General features: G+C 37.8%; 1 protein-coding gene across 1 annotated transcript; it reads right to left on the bottom strand.

Moving 5' to 3' along the window:
- Positions 1-1,661: 1,661 nt before the first annotated feature.
- LOC135503432 (uncharacterized) lies at positions 1,662-5,654 on the bottom strand. Its single transcript, XM_064797009.1, has one exon. It carries the CDS (start codon positions 5,652-5,654, stop codon positions 1,662-1,664), a length of 3,993 nt encoding a protein of 1,330 aa, XP_064653079.1.
- Positions 5,655-13,634: the final 7,980 nt, after the last annotated feature.

The following is a 13,634-nucleotide window of genomic DNA, read 5'->3' as shown; positions in this document are numbered from 1 at the left end:
TGTATCAATAGCAAGTAAAATCCATTTGTAACCTTTATTTTGCCTTGAGTAATTACTCATGTCCAACAAATCCATGAACCAAAGAGCATTTTCACGATAAGCAATAATGTGACCTTGGATTTTATTGGACTGCTTTTTGTGAAGCTGATAGCTTTTCTCAGATTTTACAAATTGATCAATGTCATCAAATTTTATACTAGGATCCTTCTTTTTCATGATTTTATAAAATTTTAAAGCAGAAGGATATTTGTAACTTGCATATGCTTCTTGCACACTCTCACTTCGTTCGCGGGTGTTCACGCCGTTCATGGTCTGTTTATTTTAGAGAATAGTTTGAACTAAAAGACCTACAAAAATTAATCCCATTGTAAAAGGTAAATGTGACTCTCGCTGACGCTCGTGGCTGTGCTCTGACTCACGTCGCTTGTCTAAAGATTTTTTACTTGCTATTTCAGGTTTCTCTAAAATAGGTTGCATCGCTGATGCAGTCCTTTTTTTTCTGACATTGATATGTGAATTGATGCCAAAAGTTGTATTTTCTGTAGCGGTTAACAGAGAGTTATTATATCCTTCAATTGTACCAATATGCAAGCGCATATGACTTGGAACAAGTTGTAATCCTAAGCCTACAGCAAAATCTAATCGTGAACCTGCTTTTTCTAAAGCATATGCAAGCGCTTGTTTTGAGTGAATGAGTACGCTCGCTGACTGAAATGTTTTGATGGAATCGACTAATGTTTGACCTTGAATCGCATCTTCCACTAAAATTCCAAATTGCTTTTGCGTGTCCAATGAACCAAGAATATCCTGACGAATCATGGTTTGTGAACCTAGAATACAATAAACATAAGTTCGAATCGATTCATTGATTCTACTCATGCCTGCTTTAGTCAATCCTTGACTGTCTAAGGTGATAAAATTTGTCCAATCGTCTGAGTAAATGAACGATAAATTATCAATATAAAGTCTATGATGGTCTGCATAGACATATCCTTTTTTATCTGCATTAAACGGAAACTTACTAGGATCATTCAAATAATAGTTGCCATTGTCCATGACAATGTCTAGCGCTTGTATTTTCCCTTTGTGAAAATAGTTGAAGTCAACGGAGCCAAATTCAAGTTTCAAATTTTCATAGGCTTGTTTATTGTAAGGATTTTTTGATGGATTAAAGTCAGGATTTCCTGGTAAAGGAATTTTAAGCTGGTGTAATATCTTTCTGATGGTAAAATAGACATGGAATCTAAAAATACTCTGTACTAAGGGGTCAGCATGATTAATATGATTATGCCAGCTTACACCTGAACCTGATGAAGCACAGTATAATGCAAATTTAAATTGGTTTTCCCAGTTATCCATGGTTGCATTTTTAATATAATCTTGAACTTGAGAATAAGTGGTAAATTTTCGTGGATTCACTTTATTTAGGAAAATATCAATTGTATTGAAATAAAAACTTTGATTTGGTGTTACATGAATTTTTTGATGGATGAAAGGATCTTTGGTTAAAGAATTATTCTTGTAAGTGACAGGATAATTTGCATCTGGATTAAATTTAAGATAGGGTGGAAATGCATTGTGTGTTTCCATTTATTATTATTTTTATTTCTATATTTTTATTTATTTTTTTAATCAGGGCTACCAATTTGGTAGCCCTTGTTTCATTTATTTACAATGTCGTAATGTCCTAAAGCTAAAGTACTTATGCCATCTTCTAAAATTTGTCTTTTTGTATCCATTGCATCTAAAGCTACTTTGCTCACTTTTTCTGTGTAAAGTTGATGATTTCGACTTCTAAAGACATTCATGCTTTTTTCAATTGGAATTTTTTCCAACAACACTTGTTTGTAATCTTCAAAGGAAATCTCATTTTTGACTACGTTCTTCTTAATTCCTTTACATTTTTTGACTTCGTCGTCTTTGTCAGTTGTATAACTGTATAGTTTTGATCTGAGTGCGATGAATTCAGTGATGACATGACCAGCTTCTTCGTCTTTAAATTTGCCAATGACTTTTTTATTCGCTTCTGAAAACAGTGCATGGTCTTTAGGAAAATTAGAGAAGTCATACAAGTGAGCATCTTTCTGCATGTCTTTGTAGATATCATCAGTCTGAATGTTATAGACTAGTGAATCTGTATCAGTGTAAAGCAGTTGTGCTTTGTCACCATACTTTTTCATCATATGACTGTAATGGAAGTCATACATATGCTCTTTAGAGAGGTCTAAAATGGCCTGTCCCATAAATATTGGCTTATTGAGATAGACTTCTGCTTTTTGTCGTTCTACCATGACTAGATCTTTGCAGAAGATTTTGTGACTTCTATAGTTGTTCGAATTGACTAAATTTCGAAGCTGATTGACAGTTGTGGCTAAGGTAATGTCTTTTCTACGTCTGACGGACTCCATAGTTTTGCCAAATATCGCATTATTCATCAATTTGAAGAAGTCCTTTTCGAAGTCATTTTTGGCATTTGCACGTTGACTTGTGTTTAAGTCAATGTATTCTTTCAAGAAGTTAGACTCTTCGTATGAAATACCTCTGTGAATCTTTTTCAATTTGAGACCTTGACTCAAATAGAACTTCAAGGCCTTGTGATGCACAATGTAGTTTTTCTTGTCTTGCAGGTTAGGAATGAGCTTGTCATTCTTGTGCTCAGGAGCAAGAGGATAGTCATTGTGCAAATTGTGTAAATGCTTAGGATATTCTAAATCCACTTCAAGTGTGCATGGAATTTGTCGCCACTTGGAAAAGTCCTTCATCCATTTAAACTTTCTCACTGGTAAATCTTGACCCATCGCGACACCGTACAAGTTATTCGCATCAACATAGGTGATGTAACTTGTAGGTTTTTCTGAGTCAAAATTTTCTAAATATGGATTATTTGCTTTGCCATATCTGTGACTTGCTTGACATATTCCACCACGAATACCTAGTTCGAAGAAGTTGTACATGTCCACATCTGTGAGGAGTTCGATTTTAACTTTTGTCATTTTTAGCATCGCTTGCCATGACAAACCTGGTGATGTGTAGAAGAATGCGGGATCTAAATTATAGATGTCCATGCAGGTCTGTCTAAAATTTTCAATAATGTCAGCTAGGAGTAGAACATCTGTCTCAAGATAAATTTTGTGATAGTCTTCAAAGGTTTGACAGTTGAACCTATCCCACACATGTTGAGCGTGTAGGTACTCCTCTTGTGAAATTTTGGTGCTGTTAAAGGTGGAATAAAATTCTTCAATGGATGGTAACTGTTGACTCTGAAATTTTTCGTAGGAGTCTACCCATTCATACGGATAGACACCTTTTCTTGTTACGAGGTCAAAGTGTTCACCATTAAATTTTTTAGCTAAATTTTTCATTTGCTGATTAGGCAAATTCTTAGCTAGATTTGCTAGTGAAGACTGCATTAACCTGTAAGAGTCAAGGAATCTTATTTCAATTTGTTCATCATCATTGATAGGTAAAACCTTGCTGAAAGATATATAATTTTCAGAGTTTGAGGCGATGACATTCAGTCTCCCTTTTAAATTTTTCACAAACAGATGTGCATCATAGCCTGACAAATTGTGAAAATACACAGGTATGAACTTTGGAGTTTGAAATTGAAGGTTACAATTATTACAAGCTGCTCCTCTGTATTTGCCTGTGAAATGATTGTGATCACGGACTTTGAAATATTTTTCTGTGAACATTTTGTCACAGAGATAACAGTTTCTAGCATAATTGTAACTAGTTTGCTGCTCGTGAGTCAAAGCATCCATTGGCTTAGGGTTGAGAAGAAATTTTTTCCCAATCTGTGAACAGATAGAAGTTACTGTATTGGCAAAGTGTTCACCAATGTCTTCATCTTCTGCCTGCTGAATATAGGTAAACATCTTATTTTTCCTCGCTATTTGTGACTGATCATACTGAATATAAATCGCATAGCTGTTTGGAATATGCTGTTGGTTTTGAACTGTTTTTTCACCTAATTGTTTGTCGATAGTCTTCAAAGATGATTCAAAGTCAGCGATGATTACAACTGGATGTTTTTGCTGTGCTTTTAAGTTAGTGAATAGTAAGATGTTATTTTCATCTGAAGGCATACTCACTTTGACACATTCAAACTGTACACAGTTCTCAAGATGTTCATGATACATTTTATCAAGGAGTTCGCTCGTTGATGCTGAAATAACTTTCATACATCTGAAGCATACTTTGACTGCTGCTTTTTGTTTTGAATGAGATGTAGATACAAGCCTTGAGAAATTTTTAATCCATGTGTAATGGTAGTTAGCATTGTCTTGGATGTCTTCTATTTTTTCACACTCGTCAATCATGTTGTCATTTTCTTTGTAGTGTAAAAGATTGATGTACTTGTCTTCTGATAAAATTCTCTCTGAAATTCTAACTGGGAAAATTGGGTAAACTACTGTTTCAAAATCTCCAATCACTTTCTGTCTAGGAATAAATGTAAACACATTAACCGCAATGTCAGGATTGTTCTTTTCAAATTTGTCAATATCTTTGAGGGTAACTGGGTATTCTAGGTCTTTGAACATGTGGTCAAATTCAGGTTTGTTGTAATTTGACACTCGCTCTGTGTTTTTCTCTAAGTTTAAAATATAAGCTTCAACAGAATATCTGAAGCATTTTTGATCAGAATTTTGTACATTAATCACTGCTTTTTTATTTTGAATCTTATCTGGCAAAGGAATATAGCTTGATCCTGAAAGCGGTGTGTAATTGATAGTATGTAGTTCAATCTTGATTACTTCGATGAGTTTCCAACCTGAACCCTTTTGAACTAAATTTTTCAAGTCTTTTAACATGTCTTCAATCAACTTGGGATAATCTAGCTCTTGCCCAAAAAGGACAGTGTATCTGGTTCGCAGTTGAAACTCCTGAACTTCGTTTTTTCGCTGCATTGAAATGTATAAGACAATGCTAATTTTCAAACTGTTGTGCTGAGTTTCAGCTTTAATTTTATCTTGAAGAATAGGTTCTATTTTTTCCAAGTAAGGTTCAACACCCATTTTAGGAAGTCCCTCCATTTGAAAATGATTAACATAACCTCTGAAAGCAGAGTTGACTTTTTTGAATGTTTTTAACTCTGAATGTTTTTCAATGAGGTCTTTAATCAGTGATTTTTTCATACTTTCTTTGACATCAATACCAATCTCTTTAGCTTGTTTAAAAAGATCTGATTTCAAAAGTCTTTTCACTGGTTCTTTGGTCAAGAGTTCTTTCAATTTCTCAATATTGAGATTTTGATAATTCTTATGGCCAAGAGCCTTGACTTTTTCTAAAAGAGGTTTTCTAATAGAAATTTTTGGCTTTACAGGTTTTGGTTTGATGTTGGACAGATTTTCTTTTTGGATTTTTTCTTCAATGATATTTTCTAGTTGTTCTTTTTTGTATTTTCTTGGATTTAAACCTAGTCGTTGAGCTAGAACTCTTTTTTCGATTTGAGAGAGTTGTGAAATATTTTTTTCAATTTTCACTTCAACATCATTGAAACTATTTGTAATGTGTTGAAGTTTTTCTAGTAACTTTTCTCTTGAAAGTGAACCATAATTCTTTACCTTGTTTCTGTAGGCGAGAATTTTGAGTTCATCAGTAGATAACAAATCTTGTAAATTTTTATTCTTATTCGATGACGGGCGCTCCATTTATTTATGAAAAAGTTTTTAGTTAAGTATACGTTTAGGGGATTCCCCTTTTTTAGTTTCGGTTTCAATAAGTCATTTTATAATCAAGTTTTTGATTATAAGATTCCAAATAGAGATGACGCCAACAAATATAAATAAAAACTATATCAACAGACGAGATTAAAGTACTAGCCTTTGGAAATAAGGTAAAGAGATATGGATCTCTTTGAAGTGAAATTTAAAATTCTAGTTAATCCTCACTTGAGCGAAAATCTAGAACTTAGGGTTCACCACACCCATGAGAATTTGTGAAAATCATCATGGATGAGGCTTCATTTATTTAGAAGAAAAAGTTTTTGTAAAAGTCGAAAGTAGAATAAAGTCTAAGCTGAAACAATATCAGTATAGAAATGAACTGTTTCAGATCGACTTGAAGAATATTTAATTGAAGTCTGTACACATACTTTTTTTAATTTTTTTAAAAAATCCAATGTTGACTCATATCATTGTCTTTTTTGTAAATGAAGACATCATCGTGTAGAAGAGGGCTTATATCACCCAGGTCTAAAATTTTATCCTTTATTCGTTTTGTCAGTCTTACAATATACAAAGTTTTTTTATCATCTCTGGGATATACAAATAGTAAAAAATCATACTTATCTGTTATTGATAAATAATCCAATCTATCAATCTTATACCAAGTATTATCAGGAAGATTTCTCCAATTGACATATACTTCTCTCATTTTATTTACAAGAAAATAATTTTCTTTAGATATAGGTTTAGTCATTATTCCAAGAGGTTAAATCCATAAAACTTTTTACCCTGTTTTGTTTCCTTGACTCCTGTGAATCTTATATAATTGTGATCAAGATTTATTTTTTGTTTGATGACACTCGTCGCCCACACTGTCAATTCTTTAGATTCTGAGTCTTCAAGTTCAAGAAGTGTTGATTCTCCTATTTTTGTGCTTATACTTCTGAATGAGTTGATTTTGTACCATTTGTTCACTGGAAGATCTTTAAATTTTAGATAATCTGTTGACTCTGTGATTCTTGATTCAAGTTCTTCATTTGACGGAAAGTTCATTTTATTTACAAGAAAAAGTTTTCTGTTAAGTAGACGTTTTGTAAATTTTTGTCATTTTTGTCATTTTGATAATTTATGTCATTTTGATAATTTTTGTAATTTTTGTAAATTTTGTAATTTTTTTAAATTTTAAATTTTTGTAATTTTTGTAATTTTTTTAAATTTTAAATTTTTGTCATTTTTGTAATTTTTTATAAATTTTTTAATTTTTTTTAATTTTTGTAATTTTTGTAATTTTTAATTTTTGTAATTTTTGTAATTTTTGTAATTTTTAATTTTTGTCATTTTTGTAATTTTTGTAATTTTTGTAAATTTAGTAAATTTTTATAAATTTGGACGATTTGGACGATTTGGACGATTTTGTGACTTGACTGAGAAATGACTGGAAACTATTTAGACTAGGATTTGACTGAGATAAGTTTTGAAACGTGTTGACTGGGATTTGACTGAAAGAAAAGTCAGTCAAACGTCAGTGAGTTAGAAGCCCCACTTTTACATGATGCTTATGTATGCAGGCATCAATACCCAGCAATAAACGTGCAAGGTGTCTGCTCTGAGGATAAAAAATTCCTCAACACAGTTGCAAATTGGCCAGGGGCTGCTCATGACGTGACGCGTTCATTTGGCGCCAATGCCATCTCAACCGGTTGTTGCAGAATGGTGGAGGAAACGATGGCTACCTACTTTGAGACAGTGCGTATCCCTTGGCGCCGTGGCTTTTGACACCAATTCGAAATCCAGAAAACGAGGCAGAGAGGAGGTATAATTCTCATCACAGACGTATGAGACAAAGAATTGAGGGAACATTTTCGAGGTGGAAAATGCGGTGGTTGTGCCTACATAGAGATGGTAAGTAGTGCCATAAAACCGCTGTTGTAAGGTCTATACAGTGCCATCATTATCCATTAAAGTTTGGCTTTCTTTGACTTTATTGTCAGGTTTCAGATAGAGTGGACCTACATTAAGTATGTAAAACTCATTTGCATTTCTTTTAGGTGGCAACCTTACACTCAGGCCGGAGAGAAGTTGCAAGGTTATCATGGCAACTGCTGTCCTCCATAATATATGTGAGGTGCATGGTTTACCAGTGCCACGGGGTGCACCACCTAACTTGGTGGACGATGCAGACTTGGACCGAAATCCCCCACTCTATCCAGATGATGTGGATGGTCAAGCTGTAAGGAACAGAGTAATCAGACAAAATTTCGGGAATTGAAGTATGTAATTATTCAATAATACAATACATAGTTGCAATACAGAGTGGCTTCCGCATACATTACTTGATAACTTTTGGAAGAAGGCTAGTGCGCACCCTTCTTACCCAGCTTTTGAAACAAACCTTCAGTGATGACGCTTACATTGGGGCAGGGTTTAGGAGCATTGCTGATAGATTGTTGGCGAGTCATCAGTTCCAATTTTTTCTTTTCAATGTCAACAAGTTGCTCAAGAGTGGTCAGAGTCTTCTCTTCGACCTGCAAGCGGCGCTTGTCAACATCTAGCCGGCGGGTTTCAACGTCCAGCATCATTTCGGTTACGGATTTCTTCCCTGCACTTGTACTGTTACTTGTAGTTGGGCTTACACGGGGAGTCTTTTTTGGAGGTGGCTTTGCAACGCGAAAATCCTCGTCCTGGCTATCAGCTGGTTCATCGAAGTCGGAGTAATTGCCGAATGTCTGTGTCGGTGCCTCCATCAGCTCATCGAAAGCATCATCGGACTCGACACAAGCACGAGTTGCCGTTGCACTTTGACGCGAACGCTGCAATACAAACAATGTGACGTAATATTGACTGCCTATAGTGGAAATTATTTCGCCATGATGAGGTATAACTTCATTCTTGTAGATTTAAGGTTATATGAATACTTTGAATTGTATTTCAGCATGTTATCCAGCCGACGTCTGACCAAACATTACGCCAATACGTCCTTAGAGGAGGAATACCTGCTACCGCCCCCTTGTAGGCATTCAAAACTGGGTCAGATCGAACGATAGGCCTAGTCCAAGCTGCTACCAGAGGGAAAATGACGCACGAGATAAAATGTTGTGATGGGATGCAATAATTTGAAAAGTTAATTAGCCGAAGTGTGTGGTATGTCAAGGTTCAGTAACTTATGTGATTAAAGCTTATTTTCACAAGTTCCTACCTTTGATTCTTTCTTATAGCTCGGTAAAGCGGCGGTGTCATACTCGTCACGGTTGTTAATACCGAAAACTTGAGCAGCGCCCAGCATCCCGATGACACGTCGCTCTGTATCGGTCAGAGAATCGCTCTTGGGACTCCTCGGGACATTACCGGTCTTGCCATCCCTTGTCCGATCCTATCGTCCCACTTCTTTTTTACTTCCTCTACAGTTCGTAGACACGGGCTGATGGCGTTTAACTTCCTAGATATTTCCAACCACGCGTCATTTTTTCTTTTAAGGGTGACTTGGTCACTGAATTTCGATGAAATAATACGGTAGTTGTCCTCCACCAACTCGATTAGTCGATTAGTTTCGTTGGGAGTGAAGTTTTTCCATCTCGTCCTCTTTGGCTCCGACATCTTCACGGCTTCAGAACCACAGACCAAGTGACTCTACAAACGTCTGGCCAGTGTATTAAAACGCATGCCGAAAAACTGACGAATAAGGCAATAAGATCTTATGTAGGAGGAATATTTGTCCCATTGCTATCCATTGATTATGCCTTCACAATTTTTAGCCGAGTTGCGGTCATTGCGCAATTTACGGATCCTTACATTTATGGAGTCGTTACGGGATGTTTTGTGAATACCCTTAACCAACATTTCACGGTCCCGCAATGCCACCGTAAAGCCCAGTTCATACTCGCTCGCCGACCCACAGTTGCGCTTTGGTAGGCGAGTAGTCGGCGCACTCCGCCGAGTTGAGCGGACCAATCGTCCGACTCAAAACGCAATGCGCGCGCTTCCGTCCAGGAAGTGACGGATCCGGCTAGCGTGTTGTGGACGCGTTTTTGTTGCGCTTCAATTCATACTATGTAACTGCGAGTATTCCGGTCGACTCGTTCATTTGTGACCATGGATTCGTCGGATGAAGAGGTGATCCTCCTTTATAATGTGTTGAGGCAAAGGCGACGACGAAATCTTCCCGAACGAAGGTGGTACGTGAGACCCCTTAATTTGCCAAGGGAGACGAAAGGTGAATTTCATTCTCTTGTAAATGATATGCGTGCTCTAAATGACAGAGAAGTGCATCAACGATATTTCCGAATGAACGATGTTACATTTGATGACTTGCTGCGGCGTGTTGCACCTTTCATTGCTCACAAAGGTACTCATAGGTTTCCAATATTTGAAGCAGAGAGACTATCTGTAACGTTGCGAATTTTAGCATCCGGGAATTCCCAGCAAAGTGTAGCCGACAGCTACCGTATCGGAAAGTCAACTATCAGTGGCATATTATATGAAACATGCGAGGCTCTATGGACCGTCCTTAAAGACGACTTTGTGGCCGTACCCACACAGGATGATTGCATCCGAATTGCTGCAGAGAACTGGCAGAACTGGAACTTCCCCATGTGCTTAGGTTCAATAGATGGGAAACATGTTGCTATCAAAGCTCCTCCTCGATCCGGAAGTGATTATTTCAATTACAAAAAGTATCACTCCATCATTCTCATGGCGGTAGCAGATGGTAAACACAGATTCAGAATGGTTGATATTGGAACTTATGGAAGAGAATCAGATGGCGGAGTTTTCAGTCGATCACAGTTTGGCATCAAGATGGATAATGACACATTGGGCATACCAGAGTCCGGTTGTCTCCCAGGAACTGATATCGTGGTCCCCTGTATGTTTCTTGGAGATGAAGCATTCCCACTGAAGAAGAACCTGATGAGGTCATATGCTGGTAAGTATAACGGTTGCACATTTTGCTACTGAACGGATTAACTGTGCCGATTCGCGACGAAAATAGTTGTGAAAATGCCATAAATCAGTCATTTGACAAAAATATGTTTCTATAACTTCCCTTTAAATATTCGAAAATGGCGCAAAGCATTTTCCATTAGTTTTTTGGCGCGAATCCAGGAAAATTTAAATGAAAGTTATAGAAACAGATTTTTATTCCTTGACCGAGTTTGATGAAAGAGGGAGTATCAAGAGAGCTGGAATCCATTTGAACCAAAAAATATTTTTGTATATATTCAAGTTTATTATATCAGTTAGAAAGTTATCCTACAAGTTAATGGACAATGCTTCCTACCGATATCAATAAATTGGATGTAATTTTTTTTCAGGTACTGGATTGGATTATGAGCACAGAGTATTTAACTATCGTCTCAGTAGGAACAGGCGGCGTGTTGAAAATGCTTTCGGCATACTAGCAGCAAGGTGGCGAATATTTAGAGGTCCAATAGAAGTAAAGCCAGAAAACGTTGACGTAATGGTCAAAGCTACAATCGCTCTTCATAACTTTCTTTTGGCAAATGACGGACATTTCAACCCACGTGTTCGCTATGTACCACCTCAGTTTGTAGACTTCATTGGGGAAGATGGCGAATTGAAACCAGGGCAATGGAGGGAAATTACAAAAACAGATACAAACTTGCAGGAGGTTGGAAGACTAGGGGCCAATGTAGCAACAAGGCAGGCAACGAAGATCAGAGACACACTGTCCGAATATTTCCAAACAAACCACGGAATGGTTCCCTGGCAAAGAAATGTTGTTGATCGCGGAAGACACCCTGCGTTACCTTAGATACATGTCGGTCTGAAAACACTAGTTAAATGGGTAAGTTAGGCATACCATGAAAATTGTCACCTAATGTCTGAACGAATCTGTTGGGAAAAAGGTACCAGTGGGACGTTGGAAAGAGGTCAGTGGTGATTCAGCAGGTGGGATGAAACTATCACTGTTGAACGATAGTGCTGATGTTGAGGCGGATGTCATTGCCATGGTATTTAGTTGGTTTCCTGTAGGCTGTGTCTGAAACAATGTAACATTAGGCCTAGGATCACTTTCTGCAATGACTTTCTCTTCCACTTCAAACAGTACTTGCTGAATTTTCAACTTGGCTAGAGAACGATTTTTCCTCGAGAATTTCATTAACGATGCGCCAACCATTTTCCCGAATAGTGCCTCAGAATGGTTATCGTCAACATTTGTCACTGCAGATGCCTTGTTTCGGAGGTACGTAACCATGGCTTCATCAACATCATTACATTGCATTCTCGAAGATTTGGTGGCGGTTTTCTTTGTCGAGACTTTACATGTACCGATTGAGATCCGCGATGTGTCGTTGCTGTTTGTTGATGCAGAAACAGTTGGCTCCTCGTGATCCTTTTCACCGGCGTCATCGCTTTCCTCATCAGCGATAGAACGCCGGTCCTCGTCATTGCTTTCATTTCCTACCCGATGCATCTTCGTGCAAGACGACCTGCAATATAAATGACAGGAACGACTTTGGAATCCCCGACCGGAAGTAAGGTGCGCGTAGGAGTGAGATAAAGTAGTCCCGGAGATCAGTACGAGCCACTCTCTGTAATGAAATGCAAGACATTGCAAGAGAGTGGTTGAGCGACTCTAAGCAAAAGGCAACAGTTGGTAGTAGGTCTCAAGTTGCATGTGGAGAATTTGGGGAAAAGGTTAAAGGTGGTCGTAGGTCAAAAGTTGCAGTTGGTGGTTCATAGGAAAAATGTAAGAGTTGGTGGAAGGTCGCAAGTTGCAGGTGGAGAGTTTGGGAAAAATGTTTATGGTGGTCGTAGGTCGCAAGTTGCAGGTTGTGTTTGTAGAAAACATATAACAGTTGGTAGAAAGTCGCAAGTTGCAGGTTGAGAGTTTGGGGAAAAGGTTTAACAATGGTGGTCGTAGGTCGCAAGTTGCAGGTTGTGTTTGTAGAAAAAATATAACAGTCGGTAGAAAGTCGCAAGTTGCAGGTTGAGAGTTTGGTGGTCGTAGGTCGCAAGTTACAGCACTCTAAGAACTATAGTTTTGTCCAAGTTGTTAAGAAATCTTGAAATTCGCTCTGATTTCCAAGATATCTCAACAATTTGGACAAAACTCCCCCAGAATTTTTTTAAAAATTAGAACACTAGAGACAATTTTTCCCGGCATTTCAGCACCAAATTGCATTAGAGATTGGAGTCCTTTTGGAAATGTTGGATGCGACGTCTCGCAATGCTTTCTGGCAAAAAAGGGGCATCGTCTGGCCAGATATTGGGGGGGGGGGGGGGAAATACCCCCCTAATCCCCGGCTCCGCCGGCCCTGCCTACTGGGGTGCTATATCCGCTGTCCACAGGACACCCTTATAGGGTGCTATAATAAACATCTCCTCAAGATTGCAGTTTGAGACACATGACTTATTTCTTCCGACTTACTTGAAGGCCAGACGGTGATGAATGAGTGAAGCAACATTTTAGCGTTGGGATTTCATTTTATCTCTAGCTATTCAACTTTGTGTCATGGCACCCTTCATCTCACTGAGGACGCGTCAAAACGTTTTTAACGCGACGTCGAACGACGAGCAAAAACGCTCTAATGGAGACCGGCCCTTAATCTCAATATTAATCTCATTCTAACATCAATTTCCTTTAATCGTATACATCTCATTCTAACTAAAGGGCCCGTCTCCATAAGGGCCGGTCTCCATCAGAGCGTTTTTGCTCGTCGTTCGACGTCGCGTTAAAAATGTTTTCACGCAGCAGCGACTTATAACGTTTCGTAACATAAATTGTCTGCACCATTTCTCCGACAGCAGCGACTTATAACGTTTCGTAACATAAATTGTCTGCACCATTTCTCCGACGTCAGCACCATTTTACCGACAACAATTATTATGTTACGAAACGTTATAAGTCGCTGATGCGTCAAAACATTTTTAACGCAACGTCGAACGACGAGCAAAAACGTGCATAGAAAAGTAAACCATTCGATCGAGTATAAAGCTGAGGAC

The sequence above is a fragment of the Lineus longissimus genome, chromosome 19 (assembly GCF_910592395.1).
Source record: "Lineus longissimus chromosome 19, tnLinLong1.2, whole genome shotgun sequence".
Lineage (NCBI taxonomy): Eukaryota > Metazoa > Nemertea > Pilidiophora > Heteronemertea > Lineidae > Lineus > Lineus longissimus.
The sequence above is the reverse complement of the archived record's forward strand: the minus strand, read 5'-3'. Positions and strand labels throughout refer to the sequence as shown.